General features: G+C 44.6%; 2 protein-coding genes across 2 annotated transcripts; both read left to right on the top strand.

The window, feature by feature from the left end:
- Nucleotides 1-4703: 4703 nt before the first annotated feature.
- On the top strand, nt 4704-9029 carry LOC146619558 (olfactory receptor 52K1-like). Its single transcript, XM_085370684.1, has 2 exons — nt 4704-5446; nt 8819-9029. Exons 1-2 carry the CDS (start codon nt 4704-4706, stop codon nt 9027-9029), a joined length of 954 nt encoding a protein of 317 aa, XP_085226810.1.
- Nucleotides 9030-21791: 12762 nt separating this feature from the next.
- On the top strand, nt 21792-22721 carry LOC146619557 (olfactory receptor 52K1-like). Its single transcript, XM_085370566.1, has one exon. It carries the CDS (start codon nt 21792-21794, stop codon nt 22719-22721), a length of 930 nt encoding a protein of 309 aa, XP_085226692.1.
- Nucleotides 22722-25035: the final 2314 nt, after the last annotated feature.

Here is a 25035-nt window from a genome sequence, read left to right as displayed (position 1 = left end):
AAACTTTCAACTTGTTGGTAGGAAAACTTGATGCTGTGTTTGCAAATGAGTGATAAATGAGAACCTGGCAATCCAATGCCTATTTTGTTTTAGTCTATGCAGAGAAACTGGGAGCCAAGAGCATGCTGGTTTTTGCTATGGAGGGATGGAGGGGAAAGGAACTGGCAACCCAGTGTTTTTTGGTTTTTTTGCCTCCCCCAGTCTATGCAGAGAAACTGGCAGTTTGATGGTAGGAAGTTTGCTGCTGCATTTGTGAGTGACAGTGACAGAACCTGGCATCCCCATGCCAACTTGCTTGTGCACTTAGTGAAAGGCGGGATGGAAAACATCAAAACTGGCATCCCATGGCTAGCAGAGATAAACAACGATGGAGGAGCAGTAGAGCATGGAACTAGTGTTAGCTTTCCAGCTTGCATTAATTTAACTGTGATTAATATGTTTTGAAGCTGAACTTTAATCTCAGCCAAACGGATTTACTCAGGAACAAATACAACACTGAAATAAACCAAACATTAACATTTAGAAGTTATCTAAGTGACTTATATATCATGTTTAACCTGAGTAGCGATATCTTTCTATTAATAAAAAATAGTATACCTATATGCCTGAATAAAAACACACAGGTGAGATGTTAAAAGGCTTATATTTTTTATTTTAATATTTTAAAATTACAACAGACAGTCACTGGGGTTTGGAAGAGAACTGAACAAATATTTAAAATATAATCTGATCATTTTTGGAGCAGGATTCTGAAACTCTAGGATTTACCTTGCTGTTTTTGTTCCAGGTGAAAATGTTAAAATATTTTTAAGGTTAGATTTAATTCAGAGTCAGCTAATCTCAGCCAAACCAATTCACTCACGAACAAATAAAACACAAAATAAACCAAACATTAACATTTAAAAGTTATCTAAGAGACTTATAGATCATGTTCAACCTGAGTAGTGAAAGACCGTGGGAGGTTTGAAAAAGATGTGCCGGGAGTTCGCTGTTCTCACCGGGCTCTAGTGTCCCTTGACCTCCCGGTCAACTATCAAGCTGGTGGGTAACAGACGTCTTGGAAAACGTCGGGGCACTTTTGCAGATATGTGATGTCTTGATAAACCGAGAAGATATTTGAAGTTTATGGTTGCTGTCGGATACTCGATGGTCGGTTGTGTCGTGTGTCTGGCGACACTCTCGATGGAGGACATTGAACGACATCTACCAATTCTGAACCACGGTAACAGAGTTCTGGCTGATTGGAGCTGGTTCGGACCTGGCTTATCAAAGAACAAGAAGCGTCTACAGCTGTTCAAAATCCCACAAGGTGGCCGACATGATAGACGATGGGCAGGGCTGTGAGTACTCAGACTGTGTTTATTGAACACAATATGGATAAGATCTTGGAGAAGAACAACGGGAATTGAGAGACCTGGTGACCAGTGACGGACATTAGACCAACTGTAAAATTGGAAGCTGTTTGTTCGCACTAACCAAACCAACTACCATATTCATATCATGCGGCCCTGGCGCCAACTGGATGCTCAAGGCAAAAGCTGACGGGAATAACAAAACTCTCCCTTAGATAATAAGACTGTTGTGACTTTCGTCCTCCTCATTCAAGGCCACCCGCGTCGACCTAAGATTGTTGACTTTTGCCTAACTGAGTGAAGGGACACTTTCTCTCGGCTGAACACGGAACAACCACACACTCACGCTTACACGCGCATGTACACTGACACATACCGACACTAACCGCCCCACCCCATCCAAACGCCTTCAAAGCTTATGTCTTCTATGTTGTGAGATGTGATGATTCATGAGCTCAGTCTGGGGGGAGTTCTTTTTTTTTTCCTCGTCTTTCCTCATGTTGTGCATTTTCTATGGTTTTGGTTTGGGTCGCTGCTCGTGTGGTCGACTGGCCAGTCAGTGTGGAAAAACTTTTCTAGCAGTCCTTCACAAACAGGGAACAGTCTGTCTATTCTCTCCATCTGTCAGCTGCTGCTGGCTCTTCCTCCTCCTCTTCCTCACACACTGCTGAGTTTGTCCTGGTGGATCATCAGGGCTGCAAAGCCTCACAGATGATGTGCAGCAGTGGGTCCCTCAGTCTGTCCTCACTCTGGACACTTGCAGTCGTCACACATGGAAATCAAATGTGTGATAAGCTGCAGGATTCAAACACAAGTGTAACTTATAAACACATGTTCATACTTTTATTCCACAATCAGAGAGAAAGAAACAGAGAGAGAGAGTGCAGGACAGACAGACAGGTGACAGTCTCAGGTGTACACACTGCTACACAACAGCACAGAGAAGCAGGATTTAGTGTTTGTGTTATTACGAGTGTAAACAAGAAGAGTTCCAGATGGTGCAGTGGACACATGTGTGACTGCTGTGATTAAAGCATCTTTCTTTCAGCTTAACGAGTGAACCGTCAGCTCGTTCAAACACACGTTAAAGTGCGTTTGGCTCGACACCACCGAACAGAGGCAGCAATATAACACAGCTAACATTAACAGTGCAGTGAATCCTGCTTGTGCCGTGATGTTCAGGACTGCAAACCGAGCAGCATCACTGACTTTCAGCTTGTTGTGTTTGTGGATATATGACTGACTTTAATTATCCATGAAATCATCACAATCTCTGTAAGATTAAGGTCGACTATTGAACGGCGCATATTTAAAGGCTTTAAAACCAAGTTAGTACAAACATCACCAATGTCACATAACTTTGCCGACATGTGACCAACAGTAATGTTTTAATGTTCTTCATTATTAAACATTTGTACATAAATAAGTGACACAATATTCAGTACTTACTTTTGAAAGTTTACTCTTTGGCTGCCCCGCTTCAGCCATCTGCCGTTTTTTTCAAAAAAATTATCCACACCCACCGCGCTATGAATTGTAGGATGGGTAGGCGCAGGAAGGATACACCTCCAATCTTTCAAATTTGGGGAAGCACAGATTTTTGGCCACATTTGGAGCAGGCTTCGAATTGGGGCAGTCTTCGTCACGTCACTGTGATGTAATTGGGCTTTAAATGCAGCCTCCGAAGGATGCAGACCCTAAATTGGGACACAGCTATTGAGACAGGCCCTGTTTGTCTGCCTGCCCCTCTGTGTGTATGTTTCCATTACTTCCTGTTTTACTTTGGTAGTCTCCTGTCTGTGTGTACCATATTTTGCTTTGGTTCTCTTATTTTGAAGGTACCTTCGTTCTCTGTCTCACGTGTTATGTTTAGCTTTGCGTCCTCTGTCTCATTGTGTGTAATTTACCCAAGCTGAGTTTCCTGTTCAATTCAATTTTATTTATATAGCGCCAAATCACAACATAAGTCGCCTCAAGGCGCTTCATAGATACAGAGAAAAACCCAACAATCATATGACCCCCTATGAGCAGCACTTTGGCGACAGTGGGAAGGAAAAACTCCCTTTTAACAGGAAGAAACATCCGGCAGAACCAGGCTCAGGGAGGGGCGGGGCCATCTGCTGTGATTGGTTGGGGTGAGAGAAGGAAGACAGGATAAAGACATGCTGTGGAAGAGAGACAGAGATTAATAACAGATATGATTCAATGCAGAGAGGTCTGTTAACACATAGTGAGTGAGAAAGGTGACTGGAAAGGAAAAACTCAATGCATCATGGGAATCCCCCGGCAGCCTACGTCTATTGCAGCATAACTAAGGGAGGATCCAGGGTCACCTGGTCCAGCCCTCTCATGTCTCGTTATAGAAATGTTTCATGCCATTCATTTCTTATATTTCTTCTCTGGCAGGTATTTGCTGTTAAGCAGACAAGAAGTTATCTCACTGCATTGGCTGAGTTCATGTCTGCTTAAGGTTTGTCTCTCTTCGAGCTCAGCTCTCTTTTCACTATGATGTTGACAATATTTCATGTTAAGAATTTTCTTGAAAATGTTTTGAATGTTTTGAATGCTGCTGTTTTCAGGTTGTTTTCAAGTAAAACCACGGGGCGATCGTGGCTCAAGAGTTAGGAGTTCGCCTTGTAATCGGAAGGTTGCCGGTTCGAGCCCCGGCTCGGACAGTCTCGGTCGTTGTGTCCTTGGGCAAGACACTTCACCCGTTGCCTACTGGTGGTGGTCAGAGGGCCCGGTGGCGCCAGTGTCCGGCAGCCTCGCCTCTGTCAGTACGCCCCAGGGTGGCTGTGGCTACAATGTAGCTTGCCATCACCAGTGTGTGAATGGGTGGATGACTGGATATGTAAAGCGCTTTGGGGTCCTTAGGGACTAGTAAAGCGCTATATAAATACAGGCCATTTACCATTTACCATTTAAAACCAAGCCATTGTGAAGTAGGCCTCCGTGCTTCCCCTCGAATATTTCTGTTTTCCCTGTCAGTGGACAAAGCTCAGCAAGAGGAAATGATTCACTGCTACCATGTCTTACACAATGCATGTTACAGAGCAGACAACTGGACCTGGACATCACTTAGCACATGGAGCAACACAACATAACTAATGATTCATCTTAACAGCTTGAAGAGTTTCATACAGGATGTGTGTTGTAGTGTGGAGTATTAATAGATCATCATTGACATCATTTAATATCTCAGTGATGCTGTTTGCTCTTTAATGTTGTCTAAATACACTCAGTTCAGTTTTATTTGTATATCACCAAATGGAGGTTTAATTAAAGGTTAAAGGTTTCTTTCTCTTTGTTTTCAGGCTGGTTGAACGGAAAACCTTTTAGGAAAGAGGGAGCATGGAGAACGTCTCTTTGCACACACATTTTATCCTGGATGGCTTTAGTGAACTCGGAGAGCTGAGGCCGTTCCTCTTCATCCCGTTCTCCTTCATGTTTGTTGTGTCACTGTTTGCTAACTCCCTGCTGGTGTACGTGATCGTTTCACAGAGAAGCCTCCACTCGCCGATGTACATCCTCATTGCCAGCATGGCGTGCATTGACCTCAGCCTCCCTGTATTCTTTGTTCCCCACATGCTGCTGAGCTTCCTGTTTGACTGGAGGGGGATCTCTCTCATCGGCTGCCTTGTTCAGATGCACTTCATCCACTTTTTTGGAACTTTTCAGTCCACTCTGCTGGTATGGATGGCTCTGGATCGCTACTTTGCCATCTGCACACCCCTTTACTACCACAATCACATGATCTTATCGAGATTCATTGCATTTTTAATACCACTTGTTGTCAGAAATGTTCTCATGATCACACTCCTTGTATGTCTGGCTGGAAAATTGCCATTCTGTTTGAGAAATGTGATAAACCACTGTTTCTGTGAGCACATGGCCTTGGTGGAGCTGGCCTGTGGAAGCACCACCATCAATAACCTCGTGGGTTTGATGGCCGTGTTTCTCATTCCTGTTCTTGACTTTGTCTTCATCGCTGCCTCCTATGTGGTGATATTCAGCTCTGTGCTGAAGTCTAGCAGGTCAGGTGTAAAAGCACTTCACACCTGCATCACTCACATCATGGTCATCACAGTCAGCCTCATTCCAATAGTGTAAGTGCCTTTGTCTTAGTGGCATTTTAAGATGGCGGCGCGCACAGACGCAGCGGCCCGGAGCTCCTACACTTTTGCACTTTTGGTGGTACTGTGTATTATTTCACACAGTCTGGGGTTACTTCAATACAACAGAGATGATCTACTACAACTAAGCCGTGGAGATCTTCAACTAACATCCGAGTATCTCATCCCCCCGGAGATCGTTAAGCAACCCCCGGGCTACCCGCAACAGCAAGCCGCAGGAGGAGACGTTGCGAGCGGAGGCAGAAGAGAGGCAAGCGGGGAGGCCTGTGGGCACGGCTAAAGACTAGTCCGTTTAAACCACCACTCCCGATCATATTCCTCTCCAACGCCCGTTCAATCCGTTACAAACTGGATGAAATACGACTGCAGATCGCCACTCGACGGACTTTTAATAACTGTTCGTGCATGATTTTCACTGAAACCTGGCTGGACAGCGCCATTCCCGATGCGGCTATCGATCTAGCAGGCCGCACCGCCTATCGAGCCGACAGGTCTGCGGACTCGGGTAAGAAGACTGGCGGGGGGCTGTGCATCTATATTAACAACCTTTGGTGCACGAACGTCACGGTAACGGAAAAACTGTGCAGTACAGAGGTAGAACTGTTGGTGTTAAAGTGCCGTCCATTCTATCTCCCTCGGGAATTTTCTGCCGTTTACATCTGCGCTGTTTACATTCCACCAGATGCTAATGCTAAGCTAGCGTTAGCACAATTGAGCAGCAGCATCAATAACAGCCTGGTAGCACACCCGGACAGTGTCTTTATTGCGGCTGGGGATTTTAACCACGCGGACCTGAAATCTGTACTTCACAATTTCCACCGTAATGTGAAGTGTGCTACCAGAGGAGATAGAACGTTGGACCAGGTGTACACCAACATGGCGAATGCGTACAGAGCCCAGGCTTATCCCCACCTGGGTCTGTCAGACCATCTCTCCCTTCTGCTACACCCAATATACACACAAAAGATCAAGAGCACTGGGATTACAACCAAAACCGTGATAACATGGCCGCAGGACGCTATTCCGATGCTTCAGGACTGTTTCCACTGCACAGACTGGGATGTATTCAAGGTGCAGGACACTGACAATCGTGTCGCATTGGACAGTTACACCTCCACTGTCTTGGACTACATCTGTTTCTGTGTGGACAATGTAACAACTTGGAAACGATTCCGTGTGTTCCCTAATAATCCACCCTGGATGACACACGGAGTTCAACAACTTATTCGAACAAGGAACAACGCTTTCAAATCCGGGGACCAGGAGGCATACAGTGCTGCCAGGGCCAACCTGAGAAGAGGCATCAAGACTGCCAAGCAGCAGCACAGGAGGCGTATCGAGGCCAGGTTTGAGAACAACACAAACCCAAGGCAGGTCTGGGAGGGCATCAGGGCTATCACGGACTACAAAAGAAGAACACCATCACCCTCAGCCGACAGTTCTACTCTGGCTGAGGATCTAAATCTCTTTTATGCCCGTTTTGACAGGGAGAACACCGACCCTGTCCTGTCCCCTCTCCCCTCAACCGACCCTGCTCCGGTCCTGAGCACTCATGAGCTGAGGCGTGTGTTCCGGAGCATTAACACCAGGAAGGCGGCCGGGCCAGATGGAGTGCTGGGCCGGGTGCTAAAAGACTGTGCTGCGGACCTGGCGGACGTCTTCACCTCTATATATAACACCTCGTTGTCCTGTTCACTGGTACCATCCTGTTTCAAAGCAGCAACCATCGTTCCCATCCCAAAACAGTCAAATGTCACATGTCTGAACGATTTCAGACCTGTGGCACTCACCCCCATTCCCGCCAAATGCCTGGAGAGACTGGTCATTAAACACATCAGAGCTGCTTTTCCACCATCCCTGGACTCGCACCAGTTTGCATACAGGGAGAACCGGTCAACCGAGGATGCGATCGCCACAGTGCTGCACACATTACTGAAGCACTTGGAACACAGGAACACCTATGCACGGCTCCTCTTTGTAGACTACAGCTCGGCTTTTAATACCATCCGGCCATACAAACTCCGTCCCAAACTCCACCAACTGGGACTTAACTCCTCTCTGTGCAACTGGATTGTGGACTTCCTCACTAACCGTAGACAGAGTGTCAGAGTGGGTAAGAACACCTCTTCCACCCTTGTGGTCAACACCGGTGCCCCTCAGGGGTGTGTTCTGAGCCCTCTGCTATACACTCTCTTCACCCATGACTGTATTTCCTCCTGCGCGTCCAATCTCATTGTTAAGTTTGCAGATGACACTACAGTGCTCGGACTTATATCCAACAATGATGAGACAAACTATAGGACAGAGGTGCAACAACTAGAGTCATGGTGCCACGACAATAACTTGGTCTTAAACACCAAAAAGACCAAGGAGATCATTGTAGATTTCCGGAAGAGGGGTCATAACAACCATCTGCCTCTCTTCATTGGCAGTGAGGCGGTGGAGAGGGTGAGCAGTTTTAAATTCTTGGGGGTAACTGTGACCGAGGACCTGTCCTGGGGCAACCATATCACCTCAGTTGTACGGAAGGCCCAACAGCGCCTCTACTACCTGAGGAGACTGCGGAGCGCACACATTCCCAGATCTCTGATGTTGAACTTCTACAACTGTGCCATCAGCAGCGTTCTGACGTATGGATTTCTAGTGTGGTTCCCCAGCTGCACCAAGGCCGATCAGCAAGCACTCCAGCGGGTGGTGAAAGAAGCTGGCAGAATTATTGGAACAAGTCTGCCAGAGATCAGTAATATCTTCCCCACTCACTGTCTGAGGAGGGTGCATAGTATCCTGCGGGACCAACATCACCCTGCGCGCCACCTTTTCCATCTGCTGCCCTCAGGGAGAAGGTACAGGTCTATACAGGCCAGAACATCCAGACTGGCCAACAGCCTGTATCCACAGGCTGTGAGGCTCCTGAACTCTCTGCCCCCCTCTCACGGACAATAACCATATCCAACTTCTTAATAGCAATGAACTGGTCTGCATTGGTGCATCATATCTTTATTCTCTTCCCCCTCCTGCCCCCCCCCCCCCCCTCTTTCTTAAATAGATAACTATCATATCTGATATCATATCTCACAGTACAATAATATTGAATGGGTTGCATTGTTGTATTTTGTCATGTTTCTCAGGTCTTTGTCTGAATTTCTACGAACATTATTGCTAAGGATTGTCTTATTGCATTGGAGTCACACTGGGTTAAATATGTACACTTGGGTTTTAAGGGGTATTTATTATTTTCTTCTCTTTTTTTTTGGGTTGTATGGAAGCCCCAAACGCAATTTCATTGTTCTTGACAATGACAATAAATAAATAAATACTAAATACTAAATACTAAATTCTGGCTCTGACTGCTTTCCTGTCATATCGGATCAGAAACGGCCTCCCTGCAGCCAGTCGAGTTTTCTTCAGCACCATGTACCTGCTTTTTCCAAGCTGTTTCAACCCAGTTGTCTACGGCATTAGGACCAATGAGATCCGACAGCACATCCTCAAGAGACTGACTTGCTGTCACATTTGCCAGATGAGCCCAGTTACTAACAAATGATTATCAAAAGGCCAACTCCCCAGCTGTCTCATGAAAACTTCAGTTTTTTATACGTCCTCATCAAGCAGGGCACTATTCGAGATGCTCTATTCTTAACCCTAAAATGAAAGGTGAAAGGTGTACTCCACTCCTATGACTAGGGATTTTCACAAGATGCTAGTACATGTTGAATTTGATGTGTTCATCTGTATTAGAGCGTGCAAAAACTAAAACAGTGAAAGAGCTGTCTCCTTCTTCAAATCCATCTTGAAGAAGGCACATAGATCATGGTTGAAAAGCAAAGAAAGGAACACTAAAGAATCTGTTTCCTTGAAAAGTGTTTATTCATTTATTAGATCCAACAAGGAAGAGTTAGACTGAATGAATGCCCCTTTAGGTCAGCGGCATTCAATTAAAATTTAAGGAGGTCCAGATAACGAAAATTTCCACATGCATTATAATAATGTACCAGTGTCTGAATATACTCAACAACTGATGGTCAATTAAAATAAATAAAATACAATTCAGAATTATTTAATTTGTGTTTATTATTTAATTTCATAACCAGGAAGATAATATAATGAAAAATAATAATCAAATGTTCTGTTACGTTTCAAGTAAAACTATAAAAAGTTGCATTTCCTGCGAAAATGCAGCGTGACTGCCGTGTAAATGGTAAATGGTAAATGGCCTGTATTTATATAGCGCTTTTCTAGTCCCTAAGGACCCCAAAGCACTTTACACAACCTGTCATCCACCCATTCACACACTGGTGATGGCAGCTACATTGTAGCCACAGCCACCCTGGGGCGCACTGACAGAGGCGAGGCTGCCGGACACTGGCGCCACCGGGCCCTCTGACCACCACCAGTAGGCAACGGGTGAAGTGTCTTGCCCAAGGACACAACGACCGAGACTGTCCAAGCCGGGGCTCGAACCGGCAACCTTCCGATTACAAGGCGAACTCCCAACTCTTGAGCCACGATCGTGTAGCGGAAATTATCTGCCGAAAACAGCTGAAGAAGCAGAAGTGTCTGCTTGAAAAGATGTGAAAGGGTACACTGAAGAGTGTCAAGAAAACAGAGGGAACGCGAGCAGGGAAGATTCACTGCACCAGGTGCAAGGTGAAGGATTCAGACCTGCGCCACCCAGTCTCAGTTATTTTATGGCTACAATATATTCTGCATCATTAATGATATAATCTATAGTATTGATACTGCATTAAGATGTTTATTAAAACCTGCTGACTTTACATTAACCTTTTTATTACAGGTACAGCTAAGACCATTGTATACACATGGCATTTTGTGCTCATTAAAGAGTTAAAGCTCAGTCATTAAAGGTCTCAAGCTTTGTTTGGCGCGAATGTCCAGGCAATCTATTGTGTAGGTGACTTAGAGCAACAGAAGGTTAAAACTGCATACACGCTTACAAAACACATATAGTACATATAATCTAGAAACAGGCTTGAGTGAAGGCCTGAATGTATTCAGCTTCTTGTTGGAACCTGTGGCATTTGAGTTTACTTAGTAACAGGCGACAGAAGATGGGTCAACAGGAGGACAAGTCCACGGGGACCTCCAGGGCCTGAAATCATCGCCATATTTGGGAAAAGATGTTAGAAAGAGGAGCTTCTGTGTCTGACCATATCTCTAAAAATTGTCTCATTGTCTGTACAAGATGCAAATGATGTTCTTAGAAATACAAAAATATGTTATAGAACGCAAGAGGGGGCGTCAAACCCTGATGATATATGAACCATTCTCTGTGTATTTTTGGCAGAAGAAGTCCGCAGATGCAATGCTGTGTACTTCTTCCCGCACGTGTGTTCTTAATAAACTCTTCATCTGATTGCACTCTACTGGGCCTCCATTGGTTTGTTTTTGTGCCACTTGTCTTATTCGGGACACTGCTCATCTCAATGAGCCAAATCGGTAGTCATGCCAGACAGAGATATGATGAGAGAGAAAATGTATAGCATGCAAAAGAATGGTAAATGGCCTGTATTTATATAGCGCTTTACTAGTCCCTAAGGACCCCAAAACGCTTTACATATCCTGTCATCCACCCATTCACACACTGGTGATGGCAGCTACATTGTAGCCACAGCCACCCTGGGGCGCACTGACAGAGGCGAGGCTGCCGGACACTGGCGCCACCGGGCCCTCTGACCACCACCAGTAGGCAACGGGTGAAGTGTCTCGCCCAAGGACACAACGACTGAGACTGTCCAAGCCGGGGCTCGAACCGGCAACCTTCCGATTACAAGACGAACTCCCAACTCTTGAGCCACGATCGGCCTATAAAGAAGCTGAAGTGTCTGCTAAAAAAAGGGGAGGGGGGAGGGGTGAAGAAGCTATGCTGTCAGCTGAAAAGAGGTCAAGAAGATGAAGTGGTGATGAAAAGAGGTGAAGAAGCTATACTTCTTCACCTGCCCAAAAAAGGAGAAAAGGATGAACAGGCTGCTGAAGACAACTGACGAAGCTGAAGTCCATATTAGAAAAGTTGCTGAAATCATAAAACTTTGCACAATTGCAATAAATTCACAAAAATATTGACCAATGAAAACAGTCAGCTGGAAAAAACTGAACAAGCTGAAGTTTCGTTAAAAGTAGTAGTTGTTTAATGGTGAGCAATTGGCTGCTGTCGGCTGAAAAGAGGTGAAGAAGTTTTCGAAAGTCCCATAAAATCAACATTTGAATTAATGGGGAGATGTTCCATTTGTTCCCTCTTAGAGGCCATGCTGCGTATGTTCAGAGGGCCACCGAGGAGCCCTTTGTCTTTACACTGTGGATCCCATATAGCCCTGGCTTAATTAAGAGTCCGAAATAACTTACACGAGCCATGCTTTTTGAACGCAGGGTTCCTCTGTATACGCATGGGTATGATAGGCTGTGTTGTGTTTATATCTTTCAACTCTAATTAAATCTCTTACCAAACCCCTCCGCTGTGTTACTTCCTTTCTTAATAAATTAGGCTTTGAAATGTCTGGAACAATTAAGGCACCCTTTCGTGGTTGCTTCAGGGCCTTGTCAAGAACTTTGGTTTTTGTAGTCTTGTAGATACTCTGGGGTTATCCTCTCTTGTTGGGGTCTTCTTCCTTCCTCCTCATCATGATCTGATGGCGGAGCTTCTAAATCAATTTTCCAGCATTCACCATCTTAGCATTTCCATTTCCGTAAGTTTAATACAGAGCTCTGGTGTAACTGGTGTTATGTAGACTTCTGAGCATGTCCAACAAATTGACAGGATACATGTGGTGTAGGGAAGTTGGGAAAGCATTTGGGACTTGTGATTTTTAACATACACTGACTGGTTAAATTGGCAGTTTTGCTTTTATGCTCAGCTCTCTTTTCACCACAACATACTAGTACAGCTTCTGCATTACTGCAGATGCTGCACTGATCTGTCTGTTAATCTCTCTCCTTATGAATAACACCTAGAGATACTTAAACTCCTCCACTTGGGACACCAACTCTTCCCTGACCTGAAGTGTTCACCCAAACCAAGGCAGCTCTCTGGGTGCTCAGCACCCCCAAAGCGCTGATCCTAGAATCGCCCCTGCACTCTGCCATGACACCAGTCAGTCAGAAGTGCCAGCTTGATGCCAGATCCGGGCCAGACCCGTTTTCTATGAGCCTGGGCCAGATGGACCAAACCATAATCGGTCCAGATATGGCATGCCATCACATAAACAGTGCCATCTATGCCAGGCCTGGCCCACATCTGGATGACATACGACAGAGAGGAGATTGCTCGAGAAGGAATCACGTACACAGATTCAATCTGGGACAGCTTGCACATTGAACTGTCACTGAACTCTTCTCACTTTAAATAAAACGCACTGTCTATTCCTTCTAAATCTCCACTCCTGGGTCCTGGGTCGGCATGTTATGAAGGGACATTTCTCAGATAAGTTTCCCACACCAGTAAAAGAGTCCGACCGCCAGTGAGTGTGGGGAGTCTGACGGGCGCCATTGCTTTTTTTTTTTTTTTTTTTTTTTTTTTTTGTCCCGTTTGGATCTTTAGCATCAGAATTGTTGTCTTAAGGCCAAGAAAGATGCCAAGCGGATTTATTTTACCAAGTGGATCATCATGGCCTTGCCGTATTGGTCCATTTGATTGGCCTTTATTATAATTATGAATTTATTTTATTTTCAGTTGCTACAAACGGGACAGACATGACTGGGGGATAGGACAGGGAGAAAGAATGAAAGAAAGAGAGGGAGAGAAAGAAAACCAGAGGGGAGAAGAGACGGTGAGAAGGGGGAGAAGAAAGAAAAAAAAAAAAACAAACAACAAAAAAAACAAAACTCCTGGGTCACCTGTATGGAGAAAAAAAACAGAAGAGAAAGCAAACAACAAAGAGCAACATAATAAAAAAAACAGCACCATCACAATAAACTAGCTAGCAGTAGATATCAGTAGATACTAAATAATAAACGATATTGTGCAGCACGCAAGATAGACAGCGCACAATGTGCTTTGAGGCAGCAGCCAAGAAAGCTGTAGTCCGCGTCTGTGAATACCCGTGTGTACACCTGTGTGGATCAGCATGCTTGCATTCCAGAGGTTTCTCCATGTAACGATCTGCTAGGGAGTGTGGGGGGGCCACAGCCCCGTCCTCCAGGGTATGAAGCAGGTATGGAGGAGATCAAAACTCCAGACATCCAGAGGACGGGCGCCATTGCTAACTTTGTTTCCCACCCAAGTTGTTCTGCTAAACTAATCTTTCGTTCTCTAACTCACCCATGCAGTGCTTTGATTGACTCAGGTGCAGAACAAAGTTTTCTGGACGAGCCACTAGCCTGTGAGTTAGGCTTCCCGGTGATGCCTCTACCAGAGACACTCCAAGTAGCAACGATCAACGGTAGCCCGCTGGCAGTAGTCACACACTGCACCGAGGACATCACTCTTTTCCTCTCCAGTAATCACACTGAACATATCATTCTTTTTCTTTTCAATGCTCCCCACACCGGATTGGTGTTGGGCTAGCCTTGGTTTAAACATCATAACCCTCAGATTGTTTGAGAGAGGGGTAGAATTACGGTTGGAGTTCTTTGTGCCCTGAACAGTTTTTGCGTTCTGCTACACCGAACAAAATGCCCGCTGCTCTACCTTACAATATAAAGCGCCTTGAAGCGACTGTTGTTGTGATTTGGCGCTATATGAATTGAATTGAATTGAATTGAATTGAATTGTCCTACTGAACCAGCCTCTTCCCTAGACCTGTCAGCAGTTCTGGAAGAGTATCATTATTTAGCTCCAGTTTTTTGTAAAGAAAAAGGTTGCTGAGAGATGGTGGTCTAGGGCAATGAAACAGAGGGAGAGGAGAGTCAGGATGGTTCAGAGAATTGAATGAATAACAGTCCAGTAACAGTCTGTATGTCTTACTTTGTCAGAAGGCAAAGTGATGCCAGACTGTGAGGTAGCAGCCTGGGTGAGTCCAGTCCAATAATCAACCTGTTGGAGTAGCGTTCAGGTAGCTGCTCTGTGGGTGGATTATATTCTTAAACTTAGTTACAGAATTCCAGAAAGACATCTACTTTGATAAAGTCTACTCTCCACTGCTGTGTAATCAATTATTGTAAATGTAAATGTTATCAGGAAATGATCAGACAGCAGAGGGTTTTCAGGAAACACTGTTACATGTTCAGTTTCTATGCCATATGTTAAAACAAGATCTAGAGTGTGATTAAAGTGGTGGGTGGGTTCTTTTACATTTTGAGAGAAGCCAATTGAATCTAATAACACATTAGACTGTGTCACCCCATATGGAAAAGAAATAGAAAAACTTATAAAAGACTTGCATCAGCTTTAGCTTGCTTCATATGGTCAATCATATAAGGCTCATATGATTTACTCATGAACCCACATAGCAAGCAGGTCTGGCCCGGATCTGGTATCAAGCCGGCACTGCTGGCTGACTTCTGGCATGATAAGACGTATGTCATCCAGATATGGGCCAGGCCTGGCATAGGTGGCACTGTCTATGTGATGGCATGCCACATCTGGCTCATTTGTGGTTTGGTTTATGTGGCCCAGGCTTATAGAAAACAGGCCTGGCCCAGATCTGGCATCAAGCTGGCACTTCTGACTGACTGGTGTCATGGCAGAGTGTATGTCAACCAGATGTGCGCCAGGTCTGGCAATGACGCCACTGTTTATGCGATGGCATGCCATATCTGGCCCACATACCTCTAAAATGATGGCCCTTTGGTTGCCCAGACCAGGTTTTCCAGAGGTAATCCACACATGGGCCAGCAAAGGACCACCAGTGTGTCTGCAACTGGCCTTGTGCTGGCCAATGTGTGGGCCACCTTTGGCAAACCAGATCTGGGCCGCCAAAGGGCCGTCATTCTTTGCGGTATGTGAACCTGTGAAGACTCCCCAGACCTGCTGGTACCAGGAGTCCAGCAGTCCACCTAAACAAAGGGCTTTTATAGCAGATACAGAGTAGGTGTCCTCCCATAGTATAAATCAGTAAGAGAAGGTATGACCTCTCTCATGACCTTAAGATGTGTGTTTATGCCACAGTGCTCTGGGAGGCACACAGAGTCTTTGCAGCCTGCTAAGGATCAAACATACTATCACTACACAATCGATTATACACCTCTAAGAATATATGGTTATATATTATATAAGCGCCTTGAGGCGACTTTTGTTGTGATTTGGCGCTATATAAATAAAATTTAATTGAATTGAATATTTCTAAGCATAAATAACAATCCAACAACATAAACCTAACAGGGACAGCTTGGAATAAAACTGTTAAGTGCACGTCACGGCAGTGTGCCATGCAGGACACATCTCCCTTCTAGAAGTGAATAAAAGTGTTAAATGATCTACTGAGCAGTGTGTTGTCTTCCATCAGATGCCTATGAGGAATCAAAAAACTTGGTGAAGTGTTGAGACGCAACACCTGCCTGTGGGATTTGTTTTGGTTGTTTTTTTCCTTCTCCCGTTTTTCTCCCTCTCCATTCCTGGTGTTGTTTAAGGAAGTTGCACTTCTGGAAGTCAGGCGCTGAAGGACATCCGACCTGGAAGCACCTCTACGTGGGAGCTGAGTTGATTCAGCATCCCAGCTGTTGACAGACGGTGACAGTCAGCGCTGGAATATTTCACCAAGCCTGGTATTAACTCTGGTGTCTAAACTGAGTGAAGTGAGAGAAGAGACTGTTTGCTGTGTTTGCCTGCTCAAGGATTTCCAACAGGGAGGAAGGAGTTGAGGAATCATGAGCACAGGTCATTGCTGGGAAAGTGACAGAAGGTGGTACCACGCACCACAGGAGAAATGGGGAAGGCTCACTGATGATTGTTTGCACACTTGCATTGCCTATTGGACTAATTTATCACTGTAAATAAATTCACTGTCTGCTCTCCAAGAGTTCACATCTGGGTCCTCCCTTCCACCCACCCTGAAAAAATGCTATGTTGAGGACTTCTTTAAGTTGCTTGAAGACGTTTCACCTCTCATCTGAGAAGCTTCTTCAGTTCTAAGGTCAAATGGTGGGGTGCAAGCTCCTTTGACTACGATGACCTGGATGACTGAGAACTTTCACAGACATATGTTGAGGATGTCATTTTTAGCTTCTACATGGATGTTAAAATCACCCACAATAATTATTTTATCTGAGCTGATCACTAAATCAGGTAAAAAGTCTGAGAAATCAGACAGAAACTCTGTGTAAGGCCCAGGTGGATGATAGATGATCAAACATTTGGGTATTCCAACTGAGGTAGACAAGGCTAAGCTCTTTGGTCCAGTTGTGGCTACTGTAATATTCTTTCTTTGTGATTTGTTTATGTTTAAGTAATTTTCGTTTGTTTTTTGTTTGTTCCTGGTGTAAACTGGTTGCTGAAATACAGAATAAATCATTATTTTGACTAATTATCAAACCATTCACTAACAGGTCTGTGTAGGTTCTCAGTCATCCAACTCGTGGTAGTCTGTGGAGCTTGGAAAGAAAGCAGCTGGACTTCTTTAACTTTCATGAAGATGTTTCACCTTCCATCCAAGAAGTTTCTTTAAAGCCATCCAGGATAAAATGTGTGTGCATGCTCCCTCCTTCCTAATAGCTTTTCAGTTCAATCAGCCTGAAAAGAAAGAGAAAGAAACATTTAACCTTCACCGGAAATCAAACTACATTTCTCTCATTTAAGTTTTAAAAACCGTCATACAGCCATACCAAATCAAAAATCAAACTAGGGTGAATGCCAGGGCCTACTATGATGCAAGCCACCAATCTCAGTTTGATTTCTGCAGCATAATTTCATAAATGATTCAATCAGCTGTGACATCCTCTCACACACTGAGTTCGGCTAAACATGACACGCATGTTGTTACAGAGGAAACACATGAACCCGAACTGCAGTCCAAAGAACTTTATTGCAGTTCTGTAATACTGAGGAGTAAAGCTAAATGATTTATTTTAAGCTTATTTTATGGATATAAAACATTGAAAATTGCAGTGTGCTGTTAGGGTCAGAGTGAGGGCACAGTGGGGACTCTTTCATCATGTATACTGTGTGTTTGCACGTTAATGAGTCCCAGACGAGCTCCTCATTCTTTCATCCTCCTCAGCAACTGTGATGCAACACAAGGCTCGGCCTCGGAGGCCTGTGGCCAGTCAGAAAAAATGGAACTACACTGACACACCTCAAAAATGCAACAACTGATTAATATGCAGTATTGTCCACATTATTTTCCTTTTTATGGAGGAATGTAACAAACTTTGTGTTTGTGTGGTTGTTGCAGGAAACAAAACAGCTTTCTTGTGGTCACCTCACAGGAGCATAAACACCAAAGCAGAGTCCCAAAGCCGCTCTGAAGAGTCCCCTTCCATTATTCCCCGTGCTGTACTGTGTGTTAATTGGCCTGTAGCTGGTTCAATCCTCCAGAGTGTCCGAGTGGCTACAGGCCTCTGAGGTCGGGTCTTGTTTTGCATCACAGTTGCTGTTGATGAAACAATGAGAAGCTCGTCTGAGACTCATTAATGTGCAAAGACACAGTATACATGATGGAAGAGTCCCCACTGTGCCCTCACTCTGACCCTAACATCACACTGCATTTTTCAATGTGCTATATGCAAAAATAATAATCCTAAAATACAGAACAAGGTGCTTTGAATTTTTACTTTTGGACATTGTTTTTTTGTTTTTTGTATTGAATATTTTGTAGTTGGTATTTTACTAGGCTATAACATTACTGCTGATTGAACTACTGATGCCTGTCTTAGCCACAACACTTTTGCTAAAGAGATTTTTATTTTCAAGATTCATATTTTCCTCGTTAAACAAAAATTAAATAAAAATTGTGTCCATCCTTCCATCTTCTTCAGCTTATGCGGGGCCGGGTCGCGGGGGCAGCAGCCTAAGCAGAGAAGCCCTCCAGCTTGTCTGGGGGAACAACAAGGTGTTCCTAGGCCAGCCAAGAAATATGATCTCTCCGGCATGTCCTGGGTCTGCTGCGAACATTCTAGTGCGAGCTGGAGGGCATCACCCGATGAAGCCAACAGAACCCCATCATCCACATAAAGCAGGGCTGAGATTCTGAGGCCACCTAAGTAAAAGCCCTCCGCCACTTGGCTGTGCCTTGAAATTCTGTCTATAAAGATTATGAACAGAATCGGTGACAACTGGCAGCTGTGGCGCAGCCCATCACCCACCAGGAACGAGTCCAACTTATTGCCAGCTTTGCAGACAGAGCTCTTGCAACGGTTGTATAAGGACTGAATGGCCCGTAGCAATTGTCCAGACACCCCATACTCCCGGAGCACCCCCCACAAGACCCCCCGAGGGACCTGTGGTTTAGACTGAGAAGACTAATGCCTTCTCCAAGTCCACAAAACACATGTAGACTGGTTGGGCAAACTCCCATGCGCCCTTGAGTATCCTTGAGAGGATAAAGAGCTGGTCCAGTGTTCCGCAACCAGGACGAAAACCACTTTGTTCCTCCTGTATCCGAGGTTCGACTAATGGACGCACTCTCCTTTCCAGCACCCTGGCATAGACTTTCCAAGGAGGCTGCGGAATGTGATTCCCGTGTAGTTGGAACACACCCTCCGGTCCGCTTTATCAAAGATGGGAAGCACCACCCCGGTCTGCCTGTCCAGGGGTACTGCCCCTGATCTCCATGCAACATTGTAGAGGCGTGTCAACCAGGACCGCCCTACAACTTCCAGAGCCTTCCGGAACTCGGGGCGGACCTCATCCACCCCAGGGGCTCTGCCACCAAGAAGTTGTTTAGCTGCCTCAGTGACCTCGCCCCCAGAGATTGGCGGGTCATGCCCTTTGTCCTCAGACTCTGCTGGGGATTAAGGAGGTCAGTGGGATTAAGGAGGTCCTCAACATATTCCTTCCACCGCCCGACAATTTTCTCAGTCGAAGTCAGCAGCGCTCCCCCCACACTATACACAGTGCAGGTAGAGCACCGTTTTCCCCTCCTGAGACGCCTGACGGTTTGTCAGAATCTCTTCGAGGCAGTCCGAACGTCTTTTTCCATTGCCTCTCCGAACTCCTCCCACACCAGAGTTTTTGCTTCAGCCACTGCCCGTGGCGCGTTCCATTTGGCCTGTGGGTTCCCTATCAGCTGCCTCCGAGGTCACACAGGCTAACCAAGCCCGAAAGGAAAGATCCCTTAAAAAATATAATTTTTTAAACTCCTCCACTTGGGACACCAACTCTTCCCTGACCTGAAGTGTTCACTCAAACCAAGGCCTCAGACTTGGAGGTGTTCATTCTCCTTCCTGCCGCTTCACACTCAGCAGTAAACTACTTCACTGACAGGTGGAGGCCACTACCTTATACAGCCAAAACAACCGCATAGTCTGCAACCAACATAGAAGAGATCCTGATGCCACCAAGGTGAAAAACTTCCATCACTTGTCCCACCTGGAAATTCTGTCCATAAAAACAGTGAACATAGTCGGTGACAAACAGCAGGCAGTTTTGTAAAGAAGCTGGAGTCATTACAAGCTTCTCACATAAGACACAAGATGTAAGAGATCTAACAGGCCGCACAGCACAACTGCCAACAACACAGCTGAACGCATGTCATCGTTCCACCTACAGGGTTACTGGAACAAGCATTGTTGGTGCCTGGAAGTAAACAGGAAGTAAAACTGAAAGTAAAGATCAAAACACAAGTCTAAAAACAGGACACAAACTGCAGTGTGCTGTTTGAATTTAGCATCAGGGCTTTAGCATTAGTTCATCAACACAGTGATGTTCATACACACTGCATTCTTTACATTTTCCCACAGTGTGTCTGTTATTTTGACCATGTGTTCTGTGATATTCAGCTGGTCACACCAACAGGGTTGCAAAGTGGTCGCGTCAGACGGAGAGTATTAAAGTGCTCAGTCAGATCAGCAGGGACAGGTGGATGGAGGAATGGATGGAGGTGGATCAGGGTTTGACACCATCCGCCTGCAATCGAGGCACACAGTCAGCAAGTCAAGCCTGCTCATTTATTTCCATTCAGGAACAATTAGGTAACCTCTGACTCTTTATGAATAATCTTTCATAAAAGTCTTCATTCTTCTTTATATGCAGCAGAGAGTTCCCGTACTCTAATATTTCTGAGGAACTGACTGATTTTTCACTGAACCGATTGTTCTGAGTGTGCTTTCAGTGTTGTCTTCAATGTGAACCCTGTGAACTCTGAGAGGACACATGAGCTGCCTCGGCTGTGAGTGAGGTTTGTTTGCTGTGATCATTTGTGCTGCTCGTGTGTTTTTCACTAACAGCTGATGTTGAGCCAGTTCAAACTTTCCATGCGGTGGAAAGCACACCACACCGTCTGAGTCTCCTGTTTTTATCAGATTTTTATCACTTCTTAACTGTTGTTACTTGAATATTAAACATACTAAAGTTGACCTTTGAGTCAAAGGCAAGGTAGAAAAAAACATACAAGAATGGTGAGAAGTGAAGAGGGGAGGGAGGGCTCCACTGACATGAAATAGCTGAGAGTCTGAACCGCAAGTAGAATTAAAATGTGACTACAAAGTAAAGAAAGAGTGAGGTGGAAATCATATAACTGTGTAATGAAGATTTCTCCTGCTTGATTTCATAAATCCTCTAACATTTGTAGGTTCAGCTTCCAATATTTATGTCATGGATAAAGCTTATGTAGTTCTGAATAAGAAAAGAGTCCATGTGAAAACTGTGAAGGAGCTCCTTGATTCAATCAGCATCTGACAAACAGAAACAGCTCTAACTGTTGAATGTTTATTGTAGATCGTCCTTGAGCCACATTCATGGATTTCAGAATTCTGTGGACACACATAAAACATGGCGCACCATCTCTGTTTAGAAGATATCAATGTGTGTAAAGACGACTGTTGTATGTATCACACTTTCATGCAAGAGGCCTAAACAGTGACACTGGTGTTGCAGCAGTTTGTCGTTCATGGCAGGGTTGGGACTTTGTGGTTCCTCGGTTGTTTCTAAAGATCTTAACTCATTTCCTCTTATCTGTGAGTGAGAGTTTGGACTTTCCCATTGCTTTGAGTATTGGTCAGTCTACTGAGTGCTGTTAAACAAATTATTTTTATGCTGCAAAGAGAAACTACAAGCTGTATTCTATAAAAAGGGGTTAACCGTCTGTTAGCCAACGCTGGAAGGTTGAAGTGTCAACAGAACACAGAGTCTGTGTCTTTGGCTCCAGCTTTCTTTATCAGTTCTTTCAATTTGTATTAAACCACTGTGGATTATTCTGATTTTTTGTCTCATTTCAGCCTGATCCAGCTAAAAACTAGGAGGGTTGGGGAGGCGACAGAGATGGAGGCAGTGAAGGAGAACATCTCCTCACACAAATATTTCTTCCTGGATGGCTTTAGTGAACTCGGAGAGCTGAGGCCGTTCCTCTTCATCCCGTTCTCCTTCATGTTTGTTGTGTCACTGTTTGCTAACTCCCTGCTGGTGTACGTGATCGTTTCACAGAGAAGCCTCCACTCGCCGATGTACATCCTCATTGCCAGCATGGCGTGCATTGACCTCAGCCTCCCTGTATTCTTTGTTCCCCACATGCTGCTGAGCTTCCTGTTCGACTGGAGGGGGATCTCTCTCATCGGCTGCCTTGTTCAGATGTATTTCATTCACTTGTTAGGAGCCTTTCAGTCCACTCTGCTGCTGTGGATGGCTCTAGATCGTTACTTTGCCATCTGCACCCCGCTCCACTATCAAGAACAAATGGCTTTAGCAAGATTTCTTAAATTTGTAATCCCTTTTTCCATCAGAAATATGTTTGCTGTCTTGGTGGTGGTCAGTCTGGCTGGAAAATTGCCATTCTGTCTGAGAAATGTGATAAACCACTGCTTCTGTGAGCACATGGCCTTGGTGGAGCTGGCCTGTGGAAGCACCACCATTAACAGCCTGGTGGGGTTGATCTCAGTCTTCTCTGTCCCTGTGACTGACTTCTTCCTCATCACTGCCTCTTACACAGTCATATTCAGCTCTGTGTTGAGCTCAGGAAAGTCAAGTGCCAAAGCTCTTCACACCTGTGTAACGCACATCGTGGTCATGACTGTTAGTCTGACCATCATACTCACAGCTTTCCTCTCATATCGAATAAGAAACGGTCTCCCTGCAGCCATTAGGATTTTCTTCAGCATACTGTACCTGTTCTTTCCAAGCTGTTTCAACCCGATCATCTACGGCATCAGAACTAAGGAGATCCGACAGCACATCCTCAATACACTGAGAGTCTGACCCATATTTTTTTCAGAGCAAATATAAATATTTCAATAACTTGGAATTTTCTTTATATTTATTAAACATATAGTTGGAATCATGTAATAACATATGATGCCTTACATATGTGCAATTCATTTTATTTTGTATGGTATGTATTTGACAATCAGATGCTGAGAAGAACATTACCATATAGAAATTAACTATGACTATAACATAGCAGTTGAATAAATCAGGGGGGGGGAAACGGTTTAAACATCTGCATCTTCATGTCTTTAGAGACACTGGCACTCAGAATGGTGTAGTACAGCAATATAGTCACCAGGTGTCAGTGTGCTGCTATCACACCTGCTATGTATGCTACACCACTCAGATAAAACATTACACTCAAGCAGTGTATCTACTCTGGTCCAAAGAAATCCCACTTTGTACGGATGTCCACAATTTTTCCCTTTTTATCTCCTCTCACATTCATGAAGCACCGTGAAAACTAGAAAAAAAATACTTTTAATAGTACATATGGCATCCATCTCAGCCACTTATTTCTTTTAAGAAAGTGCACAGATGCTCAACAAAATTAACCAGCATAATTTAACTGTGCACACCCTGTAGAGCAGCAGTAGAAAAGTTGTGTTATCGTTCTGTCTTGACTCTCTTCTGCTTCCTGTGACTCATGGAGGAGGAGACTACTCTACAATGATCATCATTCCATTCTAAGAAAAAATGTATGTCACTGGACTCGTAAATTATCTTTTTCCACTAGAAGTGTACACAAACTGAACCCAAATCAAAGGAAAAAGTCTGAAATCAATGTGACGATCTCACATGCTGGCTTCATTTCATTTTTCCACCTTTCTCAGAGCTATTTAGAAGATCAGCACATCCAACAGGTCTCAGAAGTCAGGTCTCAGGTCTCAGAAAAAAGCCTTCAGGTCTAAGGGCTCAGAATTTTTTTTTTCAGGCTTCAGGTTCCAGACAAAAACCCATCAGGTCCGAGGTCTCAGAAGTAAGGTGTCAGGTCTCAGAACACAAGCTATCAGACTGAGAGTAGCTTCCTGCAGGTGGCACTGTTGTCAGGTCCCAGCCTAATAGATTTCCAATTACATCATCAACGTGTGACAGTGAAGGAACGAAGAATTCTACCACAGGATTTGAATGTTTTTTGTTGGGTTTTTGTCTTTCTTGTTTTGTTTTTTTGTCATTTCAGTCCACACTCCAAACCAGTTTGTGGCGGTAATCCACCATTTTGCTGTTTACCAACCGCCAATAAACAATATGAAGATGAAGATGTTGTAAACCTCAACATCTGGCAATAAACCCATTCTGATTCTGAAGAATTCTACCACAGCTCAGACCAATGACTGTAGAAAACATGGACGACGCGAAGGCTCCCCAAAAATGAAGCCAAAACGTCTCTATCACCCCCTGGTGTCTGGCTGCAGCATAGGGCATAGGTCATAAACCCCGCCTCCTCCGTGTTAGTGGATGGGACTGGGGTCAGACTAAAATAAATTTATTCTCCTCAGATAAGATTCTTTCTTTTGTTATCAATAGTTCTCATCACGCTGATTTATGTTCAAGGGGTCTCCTCTCCCATAAGTCTGATTCTAATTCCTACCGCGGTGATGTTAAATTGGGGTGAAACGTCATCATAGCAGCTTTGACTGACAGCTGCAGTCACGGAGAAACTTGCGTATCGTACGCATAGCGTACGCTCTGAGAGGAGGGCCAGCGTTTACGCTATGAAAACACGACTGAGTGTTTTAACCTGACAGCCCGAGGTGTTCTTCAGTAAACTGGACTACCCGACAGAAGGACCCGAGGCCCCGCTGCACTTTTTCGGTAAGTTAAACGTGTTGATGCACTCAGCTGCATGAAGAGCACATGAGATTTTCTCTGACACAATTAAATAAAACCTGATGAAGGTCAAAGGTCGTCACTTGTATATTGAACTACAAACTTGTCATCTGGAATTCTTTCAGTTTTTTGCAGATGGTGTGTTATTTACCATAAAGTGATTCAGAGTTATTCATACCAGAGTAACCAGAGAGGATCATATATTTTTAAATGTATAACTTTCTACAGGACTGAATATAATATCTTTATGTAAAAGTCCGAAGCCTCTGGGGAGTATCTGAGTATTTATAACATTACACAAAGCAAAGGTCTCCATCACAGTGTTCATGAAATGCTGGGTTTATCCATCTCCTGGGGCGGGCCTACGGAGGAGTGCTGAAGATTTCCCTGTGAGGGAGCTGCTGGTGAAGATCATGAGTCCTGCTTGATCAATGCGATGAGCTTCAGTCTTCCTGGTGTTTCTTAAATGATGCCT

The sequence above is a fragment of the Diplotaxodon limnothrissa genome, linkage group LG14, assembly GCF_057381915.1.
Source record: "Diplotaxodon limnothrissa isolate DT_005_m linkage group LG14, D_limnothrissa_male_GT1.1, whole genome shotgun sequence".
In the NCBI taxonomy this organism is placed as follows: domain Eukaryota; kingdom Metazoa; phylum Chordata; class Actinopteri; order Cichliformes; family Cichlidae; genus Diplotaxodon; species Diplotaxodon limnothrissa.
This window is presented reverse-complemented; position numbering and strand designations above follow the sequence as displayed.